We start from the raw sequence: 20,740 nt of genomic DNA, 5'->3' as shown, positions 1-20,740 counted from the left end.
TACTGCCAAGCAGCTGAAATATAGAGTGATATTGTGGTTTTAGCTGACGTCTGTCACCTCACTGTTTTGAGCGATGCTCGTTCATGTCTATGTAGAGCGAGCAAGCGCGAGCTCGACGCTGACTTTCGTTGATTTCAAGGCCACAGGTGTCGCTGTTAAGCAGCATTTCTGAATCTTACAAATAGTCCCTTTAAACAACAAAAAAGTTTGTCTACAAATAAATCCAACATCAAAATCTCACATTATAACTCAGCTACAATACAAAAGCAACAATTTTGAGATGATACTTGAAAAATACTGTATTTTGGGTCAAGCACTCTTACAGAAGATCACATTGACATTTCCTTCAAAAAGCAACACTAGTACACGGATCAACAAACAGAAGCCACTGTTTCACATTTAAAAAACTGTCGTCCTAAACGGTCCAGTAAAAACAACATCCTTGAAATATGCATCATCACTTTGTGCTATTAAATATCGTAGCATGTCCTTGTAGTAAAGCCCTTTATGGTGACAATATCTCAGAAACATCATGATGAAGAAATGAATGATGCAGAAGATCAACTCATATTTACAAATCCACAATTCTTTGGTCTTTTGGTCAAATTATGCCAATTTAATACATCAATCTGCTAAAAGAAATAACAGAATAGAACTGTTATGTGCTCAGCTATAATTCATATTAATCAAAACTTGCCCTTCATCTACCATACTTTAAAAGATGAAACTGGTATTGTCACTTCTACTCTTACTACTGCTGCCACTGTCAGTCATATTAATGTTTATGCTACTATGGCTACTGCTATTATTACTACTACTGCTGAGAGTAAGATGTGTGGCCAACACTGATCGGGCGAACATCAGTAAACATATTTAAAGATAAATGGAAAGATATTCAATCTTCAGATGTCTCTTTAGAAGCAGTTTGACAACACTGAACAGTGTTTGGTATCATAACATTTAGTGAAACATTACTTTTTGCCTCTTATTGCAGCATAATGTTTCAAATATAATTATGGTATTTTCGGAAATTATCCTTTTTTTATCTTGTTGGAGAATTAACATAATCACATTTATTTAATAACTATACAGTTTTGGCTAATTATTAATAAATCAATTTGTGGTTTCCCTACAATTTAATATCAATACTTCACTTTTAACAAACTGATTCAAGATGAGAACTAAATGGTTCGTACACATGCATTAGACTTGTAAAACTTTAAAAACAAAAAATGTTCCCCAAAATTTGAAATGAACAGTGACATATGACCTTTTAGACATTCTTACTCTAATACGAAGCAGCTTTGTAACATAACTCAGAGTCCCTTTAACACAAACTACAGTATAACTGCAGCCTCCTTGGATCCTAAAAAAGATTGTGACAGGCTGAAGAGGGAGAACTTGATGTTCTTGTAAGATCTGGATCAGATTTCATTTTGAGGTGTTTCTAATATTCTGTTCCGTTCATATATGTAACGTCCTCATACAGCGGTTCGTATGATATCTTACACAAAGTTATTCCTCATTTTTCATGCGTTTTCCTTCGAATGTCCAGCAACGTGTCAATTTAAACTTGTTACATGCACGCAGTCTTTTCAAAATAAACTTCCGTCTTCACAGGAAACAACTTAGTTAGGTTTGGGCAACAAAACTACTTGGTTAGGTTTAGGAAAAGATTGTGGTTTGGGTTAAAATAACTCCAGAAGTGGTGTTACTTTAGTACAAAGGTAACGTAACAAATAAGTCAACAGTTGAGTTAGAATAACTACGGAAGTGGCGTTAGTTAAGTACGAAAGTTACGTGACAAATAAGTCAACGTTTGGGTTAAAATAACTAGGGAAGGGGTGTAGGGTCTGAAAATAACTTTTTTTCACTTCCTGCCACTCAGAAATCTTATCTGCCACTTTTTAAATCACTGCACTAAATGAAGGAATGACATTTTAGATCTGACGTCATTCAATGTTCGATATATATTATATATAATAAATATTATATGCATGGTAAATTACAGTGTTGGAATTACACCGTAGTTTCCAGGGAGCCCTATTTTTTGGGAGGGTGGGAGGGTAATGTACACGGTACTGAACTGTACTTTGTTATTGTCATCTGTAGTGGTTATTTGCAGAAAAAACTGAATTCAAATGATTATTTAAATGTTTGCTTTGATTATAAAAAATAACTACGGAAGTGGTGTAACTTGAGTACAGAAGTTACGTAACAAATGAGTCAATGTTTGGGTTAGAATAAATACGGAAGTGACGTAACTTAAGTATGTGTTGACTTCTGGTTTCACACGGGACATGAACAGCGGTCTCCTAGGCAAAAGTCTGGTGTTTTAAGACCCACACATCCACCCCGACCTCCTCCCTATGCAGCGTTTGTCGCTTTTTATACTACTACTTGGATTACAGACGAATTCATTTCGTGGGATATACTGTAGATGAATTACAGTGCATTACTTTTCGTAGGTATAGCTACGAACGGTGTGTGAGAACAGACTGAAGTTGGGGTGAACAAAACATTAGAAACACCTTTGAGTATTTCAGGATTTGGACTGCGTTAGATTGCACAGGCGTACCTAATAAACAGGTAACTCAGTGTGTAATTTGCCACTGAGATACAACAGGCTCATACTAACGTAACAGATCCTGAGTACTTGTAGTGACAAGCACGGGTCCCCCACGTGTAACTATGAATACAGTAAGGACAGAAATACTTATCTCTTCACTCAGACTTGTTCTGTTGAATCAGTGCTCTTGCGCATACTTTCTGGCACACTGGCCAGACAACTCTGCAGACAGGAGGCGTACTGTGACACAAACCAGGACAAGAGGAGTCCAAATATGGAAATGGTCAGATAAAAATAAGAGTTGCTTAACTTCCCAATCCTGGCCCCGAGCGGAACAGCGAGGGCTAAATATAAAACCTTGTGGTTTCTCGCATCTCGCCTCTGCAGCAGTTCACAGGTCCCTCACCGTTTCATTAAAGTATTGTTACTCTCCTCAGAAACCTCAAGAAAGAGGAAGCTTCTCATTTGGAGTGCAGCTGAATAAATACAGCAGTGTATCATTACATACAAAATAACTTTAGGTTACAGCCTCGGTGCGCCAGTGGGTGCAAAATGGCACATGATATTTGTGCAACTACATTGTCCTCTCCCCCTGACACCTGTCACGGACATAATCATAATACTCCCTTTTTACAAAGTGTCTGAAAAACCTGTAACTCAAAGGAGCAATCACAATCTCAGCAGCACACTTTCCCTTTGTGCGCTCCGTAAAGTGTATTGTGTCTCTTTCCCGGGGTTTGGTACCATGGCAGTATCCCCAGTCGGCTTCATTTAGAGTGCTGCTCAGCAGAGTCGAGAGCCAGAGAGCCGCGGATCCTCGTGGATCTGCAGCCAAATCAGAGGCCTGATACTCTGTGTGCTCTCAGCAGTCCACGGGGACTTAGGGAACGAGGTGTCCTCTTCCGCCTTGTCAGTACTTATTAATCCCAAAGATCCTCACGCCGTGCAGCTGGGGCAGCTTGGGGATGAGTACCGTGAGCAAGGAAACGGTGTTGACCACAAAATGGGCCCGATCGTATTTGGTGTAGAAGCTGGTTAGTATATACCTGAATCAGAGATGAATAAGAGAAGAGGAAGTAATGATTACAAAGGGTAGAAATGAGTAACAGATCAACTTCTCATTCATGTCTCGGAAGTCATTTTGTCAGCAAGCCTGAGGAACACAGCAAGGTCTTTAGTGAAGTAAAAGATTCACATTAAAGCTGTCAAAACATCACATTAAAGGGGAACAACGGACATTTTTAAAACACTGATATTATTCTGGAGGCTATAAAACATGATGTAAAAAATACTGCAACCTGCTCATGTATGCGCATATTGCGAGGTTGCAACAGGAAACCACGAGGTGACAGCGTCATCGCGGTAAGCAGTAACTGCCTGCCAGTGGCGATATGAATGAAGTATAGAATTACAACAGTTGTAATATAAATAAACATGCTGTCACTTTCTGCATCTTTTTCATGATGACTTAAAGGCCGTTTTTTTTGGCGCCCTCAAATCCACTGTTGTCAATGTAGACGTGCAGAAGGTGCGCTCAAAAGCGAGAGCAACACGTGCTCCCCCATGGGGCATAGCCGTCGCACCCTGACGCCGCGACGGCTGCGCCCTATGAATGCATAAAGAGAACTGGATACAGCGGCGGCGGGGCCCCGTTCATTCCTATGAGAGTTGCTCAGTGGCACATGAAGCAAAAAAAGCTCAACTTCCGGTTATAAAAGTACTCGGATCATCTGGCCATCTTCCGCATCCATCGGGCCCAGGTGTTCTGGGAAGTTGATTTACCTAAAAAAAATATATATATATCCGCTGATTTACAGACGTCTCTTTCCTAATGTAAGTCAATGGGAAAAGTATTTTTGGGCCCAATGGCATCACGTGACGAACACATAAGTTGTAGTATCGCCGTTTGGCCACTATGTAAAATTTGCTTCAAAGTCCGGCGCTCTTCCTGGTGGCTTGGTCATATAGCCTCTAGAATAACATCAATATTTTAAAAATGTCCGTTGTTCCCCTTTAAATATGCAATAACCTTTCACCTTTATTTTCCTCTGATAATCACAGCAAGATGTTTCCTAACTCATAACTCACACAGTGCCAATACTTCAATCCCCCAGACTGTTTCAACATACCGAACAACAGGATTGCAACATCAGTTCATTGAACTAAATCATGTACTTGTGATGCTGCAATGCTAATCGACGCATCTATGAAGCTCTTCTTTAATGAAGAACGACTTAATTAACAGACAGGGAGAGCGACTGAGCAACAGACATTCTGTAAAAAGAGTTCCCAGCACTTCCTGTATGATCTGTGTTTTGGCTACATGCTGGCAGAGGATGCACAGATGTTCCTGGTGAGATATGAGAGCCAATAAGAAACTGATCTGATATAAACAGCACTTTTAGATGTAACAGCAAACACCAGTTAGGGATTTTTGTGAGCTTAGAATGAGGAATTGCACGTCCTGTTCTCTGCTGAACAAGTGAGGACATGTGATAAAAGCTCTCCAGAGACTTTCGCAGATATGAAGCTTTTCCATCTGGAGCATGGAGACTGACCACTAGTCTCCTCCTGCTGGCACCGGCTGTAAAACAAAATGACTAAGAGGCCTTTGAAACTAGCATGAAAAAGTGAGCACCTGCAAAAACTGCAATCACTACAATGTTCAAGCTGAGCTGGTGAATCAACCCCGGGGAGCTAGAGTGCTTCCTGTAAACTGAACTTAAAACAGACAGAAAGGGGGATAAAAGCAGCAAGGGGTACCGCTGCAAATACTAAACCATCTGTGAGCCTGGCTAATAAGGGAGCAGCAGGAACGCTAATCAATAAACTAGAGGTACAACGAGGGCATTTGTAATTAAAAGTAGATTTTTTGCAGATTTACCATAACAGGTACAAAGTAAATTCAGCAAAGGTACAACTTTGTACCACTTCAAGGCCTTTACACACCAGAGGCGTGACGAATAAACGACTCGATGATGCAAATACTAGCTGGCTTTTGTTGTGAAACTCGAGTTTAGATCCGAGGGCCGAGCATTAGGTTAAGAGGGGCCACTTACAGGACAATCGGTGTGATGGTGAGGAACTTGCGTGAAGCAGTGAACTGCACACCGTAGTCCATCTGCTCCCAGTATGTAAGGAGGCGAGCCTTGCCCTGATCTGGGGTCTCAAACGGCGTCCCTTTGACCGTGTGAAGTAGGAGGTACATGCACTGCAAAAGACAACAAACGCACAGTCAGAGACAAAAAGGAAAGCACTGTTTCAACACATAAATAACATATAAATGTCAGACTGGTGGATGACAGATTGTCTAGAATATTCTTTATTTATAGACCCCAAAACTAGCAGGAATCCCACAAGCAACAAGTGGATGTCTTCTCAGGATTCCCAGAGTTAGGAACACTTTAAAACTGCAACTCCAACTATTAAATACACTCTTGTAACAGGATCAAGTTGTAGTTAAAGAGTAACTTTGGTATTTCTCAACCTGAAACCTTGAAATTGGTCCAATATTGAGCGAGACCTCTACAGAAGGCAGCTGCTAAGCGTGCTGCAATGTAATCAATTTCTCACCGTCAATTTACGTCCACTAAAAGTGCTTGTTTTTTCCACTGACAGGCTCAGATTATTATAAGTGCCTGACAACATTATGGAAAAGATCCTACAGGGAAATAAAATGTTTTTCTTCACCTTTCGGTGTTGTCAGAGTTTGTTGTGTTGGAGTACAGAAAGTGTAGCTTAGTGTTATCTAAAACATTTTCAATGTCATGGCTGGATATTTAGCTGATTTCGACAACGTGGATGCAACGTCAGATTGTCTAACCAAGCGACACTTGGTTAGACACAATCAAGCAAAAGGTAAGAAAACCGTTTTATTTCACCGTTCTCGCTCAATACTGAACCAATTTAAAAAGCTGTTGTCCCCATTAGTCACGCAGGCCCTGTTCACACCCGGCACTAGAATGCATCTCCAGTGACCACTTGTGATTTGATCTCACTTCCCCACTCTATACGCAAATAAACACGTAGTAAACACACGGCTAATACAGCACATTGTGACGTTTTATTCAGTAGTAATATCCTACATATTTGTGAATTCGGGTACATCTTCAGGGCCAGACAGACAGTCCTAGTTAATCAAAGTTTATGATGCAAGACTGAAGAATAACTCTGAAAATGAAATGCTGGTTGAAACATTACTGTCACCCACTTAGTAACAAAGAACATGACTAAGAGCAGTGACGCAGCAAATAGAACTTCTCTTTCTTCTTACAATTCCTTTGTGCAGAGATGTGTTACCCTCTGACTCATTATACCCCCAAAGCCTCGCACCAGGCAGCGCTGTATGTGTCCTTCACTGACCTGACTCATTCAAAGAAACGTTACAGGAAACTGTGGTGGTGCCACTGCTCCACTCACCAGATTGTGAATGAGGTTGGTGAGGGTCCAGACCACGGGCACGCTGGCGAAGGGAATGCTGAGCAGGATGACGTGCAGGAGGCCGATGCCCAGGATGTAAGACAGCCACATTCCTCTGCTGTTCATCACCCGGGTGTTGGGGTTCACCTCGCTGTGGGCCGTGCCCACGTTCATGATGGCGGCGGGGCCGCTTCAGAGCACAGCTGCACTGTACTGTATGATGTACAAGTTTGAACCCAGCTGGCGTGACTATCCGTCTGCTGTAAGATTAACAGAAGTGTAAATCAAGTCATCATCTACAGGGTTATTAAGACTTATGGCAACTACCTGAATGAAGTTGTACAGTTGTGTAGGACTGTGCGATAATTCAATATAATCATTAATATAATATATTAATTAAAATATCCATCTATCTATCTATCTATTGTGTAACAAAAGCTAATCTATCCATCGATCTAGCTATAGCTACTCCTCCTGGGGTATACATAAACGTATTTACAATATATTACACACACATACATATATATATACATATATATATATATATACCTATATATATATATATATATATACACATATATACCTATATATATATATATATATATACATACCTATATATATATATATATATATATACACACACACACATATATATATATATATTATTTACAAAACAGCATTGATCATGATTACTATATACGATCATATCATGTTTTATTTTGTTTTTGTACAAATTTGAATGTCTAAATTAAAAAAAAAAAGTATATATATGCTTTTAATTTAATCCCAAAGCACATAAATAAAGCAATAAATACAATCGATGATGATTTACATCTGCCAGCCAATCAGAAGCCAGTATTTTTTTGTGGTAATGTTATAAATGGAACTAACTTGCATGAGGCTAAATTAAGATATGCTATTTTTTTTTAAAAGTGAGATAAACTGCTGAGGAAGTCTGTGTGGTCAACAGTAACAGTAAACATGGTTATTCAAGCATGCTGTCTTATAAGTTGCCTAAAAATTTGGAACAAGCTCCCAGAAATCTGCAGGACCAACTCCAACTGAGTTCTTTTAAATCAAAGCTTAAAACGTTCCTGTTTGCTGCTGCCTTTTATTAAACCAGATAATGATCTTATATACTGCACTAGAGCTTTTACTCTTGTGTGTTATATTCTATTTTAGCTTCTATCCTATAGCTTTTATTTTTAGCTTGTTTTTATTTTCTAATCTTTAATGTTTATATAACTGTTTTAATTATGTCTTAATGTTCTTTTGCACTTTGAATTGCCCTGTTGCTGAAATGTGCTATACAAATAAAGCTGCCTTGCCTTATGACTTTATTATCATAATATTACATTTTTTTCTCGTAAACTTATGACATTATTCTCATATTACCACTTTTTTTTCTCGTAAACCTATGACTTTATTATCGTAATATTATGACTTTATTCTCATAATATTACAACTATTTTTTCTTGTAAACTTATGACTTTATTATTATAATATTACAAGTTTTTTTCCCTCTTAAACTCATGATCTTATACTGCACTAGAGCTTTTACTATTGTGTATTATATTCTATTTTCGCTTCTATCCTATAGCTTTTATTTTTAGCTTGTTTTTATTTTCTAATCTTTAATGTTTTTATAACTGTTTTAATTATGTCTTAATGTTCTTTTGCACAATGTTCTTGAATGTTTATGTAAAGCACTTTGAATTGCCCCTGTTGCTGAAATGTGCTCTACAAATAAAGCTGCCTTATATAATATATGTATAAATGGAACTAACGTGTATGAGGCTAAATTAAGATATGCTATTTTTTTTAAAAAGTAAGAAGAACTACTGAGGACTGTGTGGTCAACAGTAACAGTAGACATGGTCACTCAAGCATGCTGTCTTGCAAGTTGCATTAAATGTGCATAATTATCTGTAACGTGGCTGCAAAGATCTACAAGTGGACTATCTACATGCAGCACTACTGCAGTTTAAACATGAGTAAATAAATCATTACACTCACAGCAGCAGAAGAGGAAAGATGGCTTCAACTCCGACCTGTCTGGAGCTCTAGTCCGTTATCACAGTTTGTGTCTTATCGATGCCTTCAGTCAGTTATGTAAGTGCTGCTCTGCTTCTGCTTCTGCTGTGTTTCCATCATCAGTCATCCAGTAAACATCTTTCTGCAGCTCTAACCATACTGCTGCTGCTGGTGTCTGATGCTGCTCGTGGTCTCAATGCTCACAATCAAACCGAGACAACATCCACTTTTCCTCTTCGTCTTCCAGACAACAGCTGGTGACAACACAGCACAGTTCATGATGTAACGTCACCGCTATTCGCCGTTCAGGGTGAGTTGTTTTACTCATCGTATTCGGCTGTGATTGGTTTTCGTGTATCACGTGGTCTGAGCTGACCAATCGGCGTTTAATACGCTTTTTTAAAAGAGCGTGGACCACGCCCCCTTTTCGACGTCACAGTGGAGGCGGGACTACACGAAAAAGGGCATGATTGACACTCGGATAATGGAAAAAATTAAAACATTTTTTTAAACGTGGAAATAATTAATTTGAGACATTAAATATTCTTTGAAAAAAAAAAATTAAAATTATTTTTATTTTAGCAATAATTAATTGTGCAATTTGTACACATTTTTGTTTTCTTTTCTTCTCTAAATGTTTTTTATTTAATTTTTTTTGCATCAAATATATATAAAATAAATAAAAATAAAAATAAAATATATACAAAAAATATATATAAAACACATAAAAATAAAAATAAAATATATAAAAAATATATATATATAAAATAAATAGAAATAAAATAAAATATGTATAAAATAGGGCCACAATGGAAATAAGTTATCCTTAAACATTATTGTGTTATCCTCAACAACTATAATGAATATGTATTTCTTGCAGTGATCTGTTTTTAATGGGGCTGTAAATTGATTGCAATATTTAAATTAATCACACGTTATCTATCTGTTAAAAATGTCCCTTAAAGGGAGATTTTTACAGTATTTAATACTCTTTCATCATGAAAGTGGGTAAATATGCTGCTTTATGCAAATGCATGTATTCATTTATTATTGGAAATCAATTAACAACACAAAACAATGACAAATATTGTCCAGAAACCCTCACAGGTACTGCATTTAGCATAAAAAAAATATGCTCAAATCATAACATGGCAAACTCAAGCCCAACAGGCAACAACAGCTGTCAGTGTGTCAGTGTGCTAGGTTTGCAGGTATTTGGTCATAAACCAAAGTATTGGATAAATAAAAAATAAAAAAATGAACTAGTGGAAACACTAGGAAAAGTCATGGGAACTCCAAAGATTTTACAATTCATCCTGAGGGGGACATGATTGTTTGTAATAAATTTCATGACAATCTATCCAAAAATTGTTGAGATATTTCAGACTACAAATGTCAACCTCATGGTGGCGCTACAGCAAAAGTCAGGGGATCACCAAAGCCAGTAGGATTCATGAACGTTTATGCAAATTTGATGGCAATCCATCCAATAATTGTTGAAATATTTCACTCTGGGCCAAAGCTGTGGCTCAACTGACCCACCAACCATATATAGGACCACCCTATATACCAGTCAAAATAAGGCTAGGTGTGTGTATCATGTTTTTTCAGATATAATCTAAATTCAGTTAGTCATTTCTGTTAAATTAGAACAGCCACTGGCTCTGACGCCGCTCTGATTAATACCATAGTACAAAAGGAGGCCCTTGACTACTAACGTACCCAAGGTGAGAGGAGACCTTGCTAGAGGCGACGGAGAATGACTGACGCGGCTGATACTCTGGTCCCAAAATCAAAGATCAACAGTTTCATGTTCAAGATCCAAAGATAAGCCCAAATACTAATTTAGGCCCACAGGCGCCCGAGGCCAACGGGGTCAACTGTGTTCGACTTGCATGCGATGATACGTGACACCCACTGTTTCTAAGGGTACCCCTGTGATGAGTGGCATGAAACAGGTTTGGCCGGCCGACAGTGGGCTCTCTCTCTCTTATGCTCATCGCCTTGGGTGCTAGAGCTGTGTTAGCTATGTAAACCTAGAGCCCTGTTCAAATGCGAACTATGGGTGACAGCGCTGTGAGATCATCGCTGGCACGGGAACAATGGCCAAATACATGACATTGATAAAACAGAGAATGACGCCTACAGATGTCAGATCAACATGTCGTCATCTGGATATATCTGACATTGAGGGAAACTTTTTTCAGTCGTTTCAGTCGCATAAATACTGTACACACATACTATTCTAAATAATGAAGTAAAATTAGGATGCTATTCGTACTGTCTCACTTCTGAAAGCAATAGTCATTATTTTTTAAATAGAAAACTATAAATGTTAAAGTGCTAATTGCCAGATTGGGAGCATTTCTATTGCCTCCACACGCTCTCAACATGGCGATGGCTGAGCCAGCAGCCCGTAGCTAACGGTGCTAACAGCGCTAACAGTGAAAACAATGTTAACAATGGTGACAGAGATAACAGCGTTAACCTGGGGGGGGGAGCAGAAGGTGGCTGCTACGCTTCCGCAATGGCACCGTCGGTCGGAGCGGCGTTATCAGCTGTAACCTCCATATGAGAGCAGTGCAGAGCGGCGGCCGTGAGCTAGCCAGTGGTGCACTAAAAGGCACGTGCGACTGGCCTGGTGATGCAAACAGCTTGGATTACAACTAGAGATGTCAATCGATTAAAATATTGAATCTGGATTAATCGCATATTTTTTTATCAGTTCAAAATGTAACTTAAAGGGAGATTTGTCAAGTATTTAATACTCTTATCAACATGGGAGTGGACAAATATGCTGCTTTATGTAAATGTATGTATATATTTATTATTGGAAATCAATTATCAACACAAAACAATGACAAATATTGCCCAGAAACCCTCACAGGTACTGCATTTAGCATAAAAATCATCATAACATGGCAAACTGCAGCCCAACAGACAACAACAGCTGTCAGTGTGTCAGTGTGCTGACTTGACTATGACTTGTCCCAAACTGCATGTGATTATCATAAAGTGGGCATGTCTGTAAAGACGAGACTCGTGGGTACCCATAGAACCCATTTTCATTCACATATCTTGAGGTCAGAGGTCAAGGGACCCCTTTGAAAATGGCTGTGCCAGTTTTTCCTCGCCACAATTTGCAAGCTAGTATGACATGGTTGGTACCAATCGATTCCTTGTTTTTTTTAGTTTCATATGATGCCAGTATCTTCACTCTAGCTTTAAAACTGAGCCTGCTACAATCTAAAAATTGCAAGTTGCATTAATGCGTTAAAGAAATCAGTGGCGTTAAAACTAATTTGCGTTAATGTGTTATTATCGCATTAACTTTGAAAGCCCTAATTACAACACACACAGAAGGAGAGTGACATCATCCTCTGCTCAGGTAGATATTACTCCTCTATATCTTTACATAGTAAATAGTTGTTTGCTGCTATATTAAAGCTCTGGATATTGTATACATATTTAAATTGTTTGTTTATATCAGTTTCTTGGTTCCCAGGCTTCACAGCACCCATCTGAAAAAAACAATTCACACTCAGCCAAGCAGGAATTGGTATCCGATCTTTGCCGTGAGAAAACTTTGGCTTCCACTGACGATGATCAAATCAAAGCTTCAAAATCCTGCAGTCGTATTCGATTTCCTCACAACCACATATTTAATAGATGTTTAGAAACATTTCTCTACACTTTGGCTAAAGTGTCAGGTCATCTGGCTGAGCCTTTCAGACGTAATGGGATTTAGTTTAATCGAACTCGTGCCAGTAATGAAAGCTTTTAATGATGAGATGCATTTCATGTTGTACTGTTCTGGCATCAGTGGCTCTAAGGCATATCTGACCATTCATAAACCTGTATCTATTTATCAACTACAATTTTACAACCATAATGCTGTACATACCATACAGTAATACGCATTTATGTTGGTGAAGACCACGACCGAGATTTGAACCCAGGACCTTTAAGCTCTGTCTGCATTTCTGTTTTAAATAGATTAACTAATTACGATTTAACTGCTCCAAAAACATTATTGTAATGCAGATGTTTCTTGCTGTAACAATACTTGTCGAATGCTAAGAGCCAGTATTATATGTCTTCCCTTTGTTGTGGCTAATTGTTTACTAGAGATTTAAGCTTATGTTTTGGCACTAAAAGATTATGAGAGAGAAAACAATCACTTAACTCTTGGGTAAATGCAGCTTGCATTAGTCATAAAAACAGCCGTCTTGATAATAAATATTTGGAAGAAATGCTGAACTGTTGCAGCAGAGAAAGCGATAGATTGCAATGTTCTTGGCTGAGGAATTTAATGTTGCATCCCTTGGTGTACCAGAGATTGCGGCAATGTTGCACTTCTGTCAGTGTTGTAATTTAATCCTAACCATTAGCCAAACCCATCAAGGGAAAGGGGAAAACCTTTGCCCTAATTAAACAAACCACAATTGTACTGTATGACAACAGTCACTGTTTTATAAGAGTAGAAGCTACATCATATGCTCCTGTTTTCAGAATACGGTTCATTGACAAGTAGGTTTTAACATACAAGGGATTTGCTTTGGTATTTTGGTGCATAACATAAACATAGTAACAATAAAAGCACAAAATTCAAGGGCTGCCCCCTTTTAGTCGACTATTCAGTCGTTTTGGTTTTAGTCGACTAAGATTTCTTTAGTTGGTTAGTCGATTTTTATGCTTTTTCATGCTGAATGACTTATTTCCAAGAAACTTATGAGCACATCTCTGGTAAACACCAGATTTAAAGTGGTGCTTCTGTGTGATTCTTTGAGGAGTTTTACAGATTTGTCGATTAAATCAACTAATCGATAAGTTATCAAAATTATATATGAGTGTAGGCAACTAAAAATGTCTTTGGTCGAGGAAAGCCCTACAAAAATCCGAAGCATATATAGAATAGAAGAAAATTACAAGGAAAATATGAAAAAAATACTATATTAATATACTATATTAATATGTACAATATAATTGAATTAAAATGAAAGAGCTGTGCCGTTTATAGAAGTGGTAGTTTTGTGCAAAAATGTGCAAAATTGTCTAAAGAATGTTCAAAGGTTCACAGTATAAAAATAATATACAATGTACAGAAATATATGTACAGAAAAGGATTTTTAGAGCAATACAATATTTGAAATATAAAGATTCTTCTTGCTTTTTCTTGTTTTGTATCATTTTAAATTGAATAACTTTATTTTTCTTGACTGTTGGTCACAAAAATATGTAATTCTTCATATATCGCTTTGGATTCTGGTAAATTCTGATGGGCGTTTGTCACAATTGTTGACATTTTATCGACTGATTAATCAAAAAATTATAAAATATCATTTTTAGTTGCAGCTCCAGGCTCATTGCTTTATGCTTTTCATACATGTACAGTTCTTGACAATCTGGAGCTTCTGATTGTGTGTGACCAGCAGATGTCACCATCAACACACTATTAACTGGTCGCTGCCAGCCTGGAGTCTGAGCTGTGAAACACCTACAGTCACGCAACTATAACACAAGCACAGTGGTGCAGTCGGGATTAAAGGTAGAATAATTAAGCCAAGATCATTCGCTGTGTTTCTCTGCTTGTTACGTTGTACATCCTTTTTTGTATAAATACAGGTATCTATATTACTGCTTACTGTAAGCTCAATATTTATATACATATAGAATGAACATGATTCACCTACCAAAATGAAATGGTATGGTCGTAGTCTGACTGTTGCTTGATGCTTTTGTATGCTAAATGGACGTCCTTATGTCTATGCTGTACACTGTAATCATTGGGTACACCTGGATAAAGTCAAAGCAATCTAATCCAACATTCATTCAATAACTCATGAAAGTTAAAATGTGCAGTTTGTGTTGAAAAGGTTTGAGAGGTTTTGATTGAACTTTATGGTCATTTTGGAGGCTGTAGTTTGGAGTGGTTGCTTTATAATGAGAGGTGCTACTTTACTTTTGTCATTCATCTAATTTACAGAACACTTGTCTTATATATAGATGTTTAATTTGATTTCTCACATTATTGTTGGTCATTGGTGCTCTTTATATATATATATATATAATATTTATATATACACCTATATTATGACCACTTTGTCCAGCTTTGTTGTCCTTGTCCCTGGCTGTTATTTTTTCTATTTCTGTGTAAGTACGTTTAGAGATGCATAAAACCGGAGTCAAATTCCTTGTATGTGTGTACTTGGCAATTAAAGCCGATTCTGATTCCCATTCATTTCAATGAGGGTAACATCCTCTACATTAAACAGATTAGACAAGGCAATAACTGACTGCAGTCTACTTAACACTCAAAGTATACATTATAACTCATTGCACTTCTCGTCATCTCACTTAAGATATTAGCTGATGATTTTTTTAACCAGTATTTCGTATTTTCAACACTTTTCCAAACTTCCCACCAACTGTTAGGAGACATGAATACGCATCGTGAACTCCACGAGTGGTGAACAGATGAATTAACATGCAGTGAAGCCAAAAATGGGATTTGGGCTGTCAAAGTTAACGCTATAATAACGGGTTAACGCAAATTCGTCGTAACACCACTAATTCCTTTAACACGTTAATGCAATTGATTTTCGGAGGTTTTAGCGGGCTTAGTTTTAAAGCTAGAGTGAAGATACTGGCATCATATGAAACTAGTTTACCTAATGAATCCATTGGTACCATGTCATACTAACTAAGAAGGGTAAATAACGCTCCAAATTTACACTAAATTTTGCTACACGCTCCACTTTTACTAATCCCATGCAGATTGGGGCAAGTCATAGTCAAGTCAGCAAACTGACAGCTGTTGTTGCCCGTTGGCCATGTTATGATTTGAGCATATTTTTGTATGCTAAATGCAGTACCTGTGAGGGTTTCTGGACTATATTTGTCATCGTTTTATGTTGTTAATTGATTTTCAACAATAAATATATACATACATTTACATAAAGCAGCATATTTTTCCACTCCCGTGTTGATAAGAGTATTAAATAATTGACAAATCTCCCTTTAAGGTACATTTGAATAGGGATGCACTGATACCGATATTGAATGGGATCGATGCTGACTTAAATAGCTGGATCAGATATCGCTGACAATAGGGCCGATCTTTTCAATTGAATTCAATGTTTATATACTATATACTGGAATTTTAATTCCTGTTAAATTTTAAGTTTAATTCTTTGCTGCATTAAAAAGGTTACTGAGCAGTGCTGTAGAGAATGTAACTTGAAAATATAGAAATACACATGGCTATTAATCCGAATGTGTTGTTGCGGTCAGTAGCATCGAGGCTTGTATGGCCTGTAGATGAGCTGGATGTGACAGGAATGACACTGCTGGAGCAGCTTTCTCCAATAGCAGAGGTGGACTTGTGACCCAGGCAGGCTTGGATGATAGCCTCGCTGGAAAAGGCTGACGCAGGGAGTCCATTATTGCCCCTGGAGGAAGCTGAGGATTAGAACACCAAAGAATTTCAATAAAAGAAGTGTCTGTTTGGGGGTCGGGGAGGGGCAGAAGGATGGTGGTGGTGGTGAGATGGGGGGGGGGGGCACCCCTCATTGTCCCAACAGTGATTGAGAGCAAGAGGAGGGGAGTGGGACGGCATTGTGTTTGCAGCTCCTCTGAAGAAGGTGGTTATTAGGGGGGATGGCTAAGGAGGGGTGAGGGATGGGGAGGCTGTTGACTCTTCATCTTGTGTGAACAAAGTCTCTGGCACATAGCCCTCTTCTGTCCCTCTGTCCTGGACTCCCTTGTTTACGAGTGCCATGAATTCTGTCCCTCTCGGCGGGGACCCCCACCAACTCCAACCTGCACCGCCGCACATTGTGGGGCTTAAGTGCCCTTTAATTAGGCCGCCTCAGTGTCCGGCTGAAGACCGCTGAGGGTTTAGGCTCTTCCCTGTGGGACCTCGCTGAGCGGCTCATAGAGCTTCCCTCACACAGCCGAGGGATGAAGTGTTTGCCGCTCTAATGAAAAAGGTTTATTTGGGGGAAGAGCTCTTGTCGTCTTTGTCCGCCGTCTTAAAAAGTCCTGACAAAGGCGTTGATATTATCCCTAACACTCTCCCATTTCCAGGACACATTAGCGAGGACTCGGAGGTGAGGCAGCAGTCTCTCAGCCACCGAGCGGCACATGACTTCCAAACTTCTCCAGACAAATCATGACAGTAAACACGATGCACTTCCTGTGCAGACAGAGCACACTGGGACTTTGTTATTACCATTATCTGGTATTAATTTATCACACAATTACTTCACAAATGGATGCAAATGATGGTCCGTGGTCATGAAATTGGAATGGAGGAGCGTGAATTCATGCAAAAATATGTAAAGGGGCGTGAATTCACATAAACTCACCCATGCACCCATTCACGGCCAAACACATGCACAGCTTTGTCATTGTGATGGAGCACATTTCATTATCATAACTGCAAAAAAAAAAGCACAGGATCCAGGGTATGAAGGGGGAGGTGGGCAAGAGGCATTGGGAATTTGCTGAACTGCTCCGGCAAAATGAGTAATTTCTGGATGCCCCATTGTGTGAAGAGCTTACAGGGCGAGGGCTCTGAAAGGAAGAGGCAAAGGGAGGATATAAACATGGGAGCAAGTGAAATAAAGTGAAAGATGGAAGGAATGAGGGACGGAGAAGAATGAAAAGGAGTTTGTGAAGAGAGCAGGGCGGGATTGGGCGTGTTCAGAAACTTTTTCGCTACAGCCCAGTGTGTGTAGATACCCTCCTAATCCTGGTTTTATTGGCTGCCTGTGTCCAGCCATGCTGGTCGGATTGAGTAGGGAGGGTTGAGAGGTGGGGGGGCCGAACACATGTCCTTCTTTGTGGTAATACGCTGATTAGGCCTGAGAAAGAGCCGGACCTGGTTACGGCCTTTCTCAGGTCACCGTAGAAACCGGCCCGGTAGGGGACCGCTGTGTGTGCCACCCCCCCTCACCCCTCCTCCTCCTGTGCACCTACTGATGCAGACACGCAGGCCTTCCTTTGCAGAGGTTTGTACAAAACAGTGTTGTTGAGTCATTTCAAGATCAGCCTCCAATGTTCTTGACCTTAATCGCTGTTGCCTTTCCAGACAGTTTGCGTTGCACTTGTGGGCTCAACCTTGGGAAACGTGGTTTCAATGTTGTTCAGATGCAGACCGCAGACTGATTCCTTTGCCTGAACTCATAAATTAGACCCGTGTCACATCCCTCCTCCTCCAACCATCCATCCATCCCTCCCTGGCCCTGCTCACCGTCTATAGCTCCTGCAGAGCAACTGTCATCCAATTCCCAGAGCTGAGCTCGGCACATTTCTGGCGATGCCGTAACACATGACAATGTTCGTGATTGAAAACAGACCTGCCTCATTGTCAGCACCGCTCTGACATCTTGACTCGAGGCATTGAAAAGCCATCTTTATCGGTATAATGTAGAAGACTCCCCACCACGACTGGCAGGAGAGCAGGCCTCATACAAGTTTCACAAAGATATCTATCAATTATTGTCACATTTAGAGGCACGGAGGCCCCCCACCACCACCACCACCTCATCTCAAACAGGGCGGTAGGTCGAGTGCTGCTCAGTCACTGCCTGTTTCCCTATCTTCTTTGTTATGGAGGAATAAAACACAGAAGGGGCGGGTGAAGGGGGGCACTCCACCGCTGACCTCCAGACTGTGGTCACCGTGCTCTCTCCCTGCGGTGGGCACTCAGCCTCCTCTCTGCAGAGTGCACGCTCCCAGCCCCTGCTGAGCGACCTTCCAGCCCCCTCACGCCCTGGAGGTCCTCAGCAGAAAGACCACGACCCCCCCAAAGCATCTCACAACTGATATATTTAATATATAGCATAAATACTGCATTTAAAATCACTTAAGAGTAACAGTATTAGTGCTAGAGCGACATGTACAAGACAAACTTTGCATTTAACATTAGTGTAAACGTGTCATTTTAGCAGCGTTGTGAACTCTAATCTGTGATTTGAGCAAATGCAGGTATCAAATGTCTGTAATTGTGTACAGACATTTCATCTTTCATTCATTTTTTTTCTGTTGCAACAAAAATTAAATCAGGATGAAATCAATAAAACTTATTATGACCTTCCTTACGTGGAAACAGATGTCCCAAAGGCTGGCTTCCACATGGCTGCACACACTCAATCTGTTGTGAAATCTATCAGGTAATCCATCTGGTCTAATTAATACCGATAAATTTATTTCCAATAAGTGTTAACTCATTTTTAAAGTATGTGTTCAAGTGTAGTTCACGAAGTTCAGGAAAAAAAAAATCCTCTTTGTGCTTAATCATGTCACAAAAGAACATACTTCATTGCCCTCTCCCAGTTTTCTCCCGGGGTCACAATTCTCCCGCATTTCTCCCGATTTATGAACATTTTCACACCTTTTTTCCTCTTCGTTATCACAACCTGTTTCTGGCACTGTGCAGCGTGTATAAGCCCTACTGTTTCCACCCGGACAACAATAGAGCTACACCAAATGTCTTTTCCCGGTGGAGGAGAGCTGCTCGCGACACCGCAGAGGTTTGGGCTGCGCTCGCCACACATCACAGCATCACAGCCAAGCCGCGGCGTGAGCCATTGGAAACAACTAGGTTTCAGAGCGTGGTGGTGTCATTGTGAGTGAGAGATGGAGAGAGAAATGGAGAGTACTAAGAGAAAGAAATACTCCAAAAATGAATGAATGAATGAAAACTGATGAATATTAGCCGAGTTTATATCAGAGATTCACACAAGTTCACGCCAGAGGGGTGAATTAATCAGTTTTTATTCCTGAGAATTAAAAGTAGGCCTATTTAACATGAAAACGCCATTGCCATGTACTTATTATTTTGTTATTTTCATTCTTTAAAAGTCACCAGAATGCAGGAAACAAAGTCTCTGAAACTCACATTTTTGTTTTCAAATCCTCCTTATTTTTGAGGTCTTACGGTTGGCAAGTATGCAAAAGAGTGAATTGTCCTACCACAAAGAAACTACAGACTTCTATAATAACAATCAGTCCCTTAAGGGCAGCAAACTGGTTGGTAGATTCCAATAATCCTGATGTTAGAGAAACTTCCCAGCCTCACTTTCAATAAAAACTTATGTTCTGTGAAGTATGAGCTTAATACTGATGAACCCCTTCATTATTGGTTTCTGCAGTGGTCATTCTTTCCACGACTGATAATCCTTTGAGACAAACCTCCTGACTAGATTGTTATCACTACGACCGGCTTTGTTTGATCTCTGCCGGGTATCTTGTTTGCATTCGTCCTGATCAGTTTCCTTGTGTGTGTGAATCAAACGCTCGGTTACTTCAGGCTAAGTCCATCACAAGTGTCCCACCCTCCTCCTTCACTCTCCGTCTATCTGTCTCCCACTCCTCTACCCCCCCCCCCCCCCCACTCCCTCCCCATCCCGTCCCACGGCTGCTCGCCCCACAGCCCATCAGAATGACAATAGTATTGATGTAAAATGTGTCGCCTTTGGGCCGCTCAAGCATACAACCCCTGCATGCCTGGCCCAGCCACCGCCACAGTTTATGGCTTTATTGTGTCCCCTTTTATGTCCTCCCCTGTTGGGGTGGGCGGACAACAATTTAGAAAATTCACTGTATATGAGCGGAGACTATGCGTGTGTTGACGTGCGCGTCCGTGCGCACGGTATGCACGTATATCCGGATCAATTAGTCAGGGCACAACCCCTAAAAAATCAATGTGTC

At 39.9% G+C, this 20,740-nt stretch overlaps 2 protein-coding genes across 4 annotated transcripts in view; both read right to left on the bottom strand.

Annotated features, from left to right (window-relative positions):
- The window catches only part of thrab (thyroid hormone receptor alpha b), a 300,247-nt gene that overhangs the window by 267,045 nt on the left and 12,462 nt on the right, over positions 1–20,740 (bottom strand). The gene's annotated exons all lie outside the window — the stretch shown is intronic.
- On the bottom strand, positions 274–9,307 carry ormdl3 (ORMDL sphingolipid biosynthesis regulator 3). 2 transcript variants are annotated; one of them, XM_074619609.1, is made up of 4 exons: positions 9,005–9,307; positions 6,989–7,245; positions 5,629–5,780; positions 274–3,615 (listed from the first exon to the last, which is right to left on the bottom strand). In XM_074619609.1, the coding sequence occupies exons 2-4, from the start codon at positions 7,160–7,162 to the stop codon at positions 3,480–3,482; spliced, it is 462 nt and encodes a 153-aa protein (XP_074475710.1). In that variant the 5' UTR covers positions 7,163–7,245; positions 9,005–9,307; the 3' UTR covers positions 274–3,479. The 2 variants fall into 2 exon arrangements, with proteins under 2 accessions (XP_074475710.1, XP_074475709.1); XM_074619608.1 differs by having other exon boundaries at positions 6,989–7,248; positions 9,005–9,306.

This window comes from Sebastes fasciatus, chromosome 20, assembly GCF_043250625.1.
Source record: "Sebastes fasciatus isolate fSebFas1 chromosome 20, fSebFas1.pri, whole genome shotgun sequence".
In the NCBI taxonomy this organism is placed as follows: Eukaryota; Metazoa; Chordata; class Actinopteri; order Perciformes; family Sebastidae; genus Sebastes; species Sebastes fasciatus.
The sequence above is the reverse complement of the archived record's forward strand: the minus strand, read 5'-3'. Positions and strand labels throughout refer to the sequence as shown.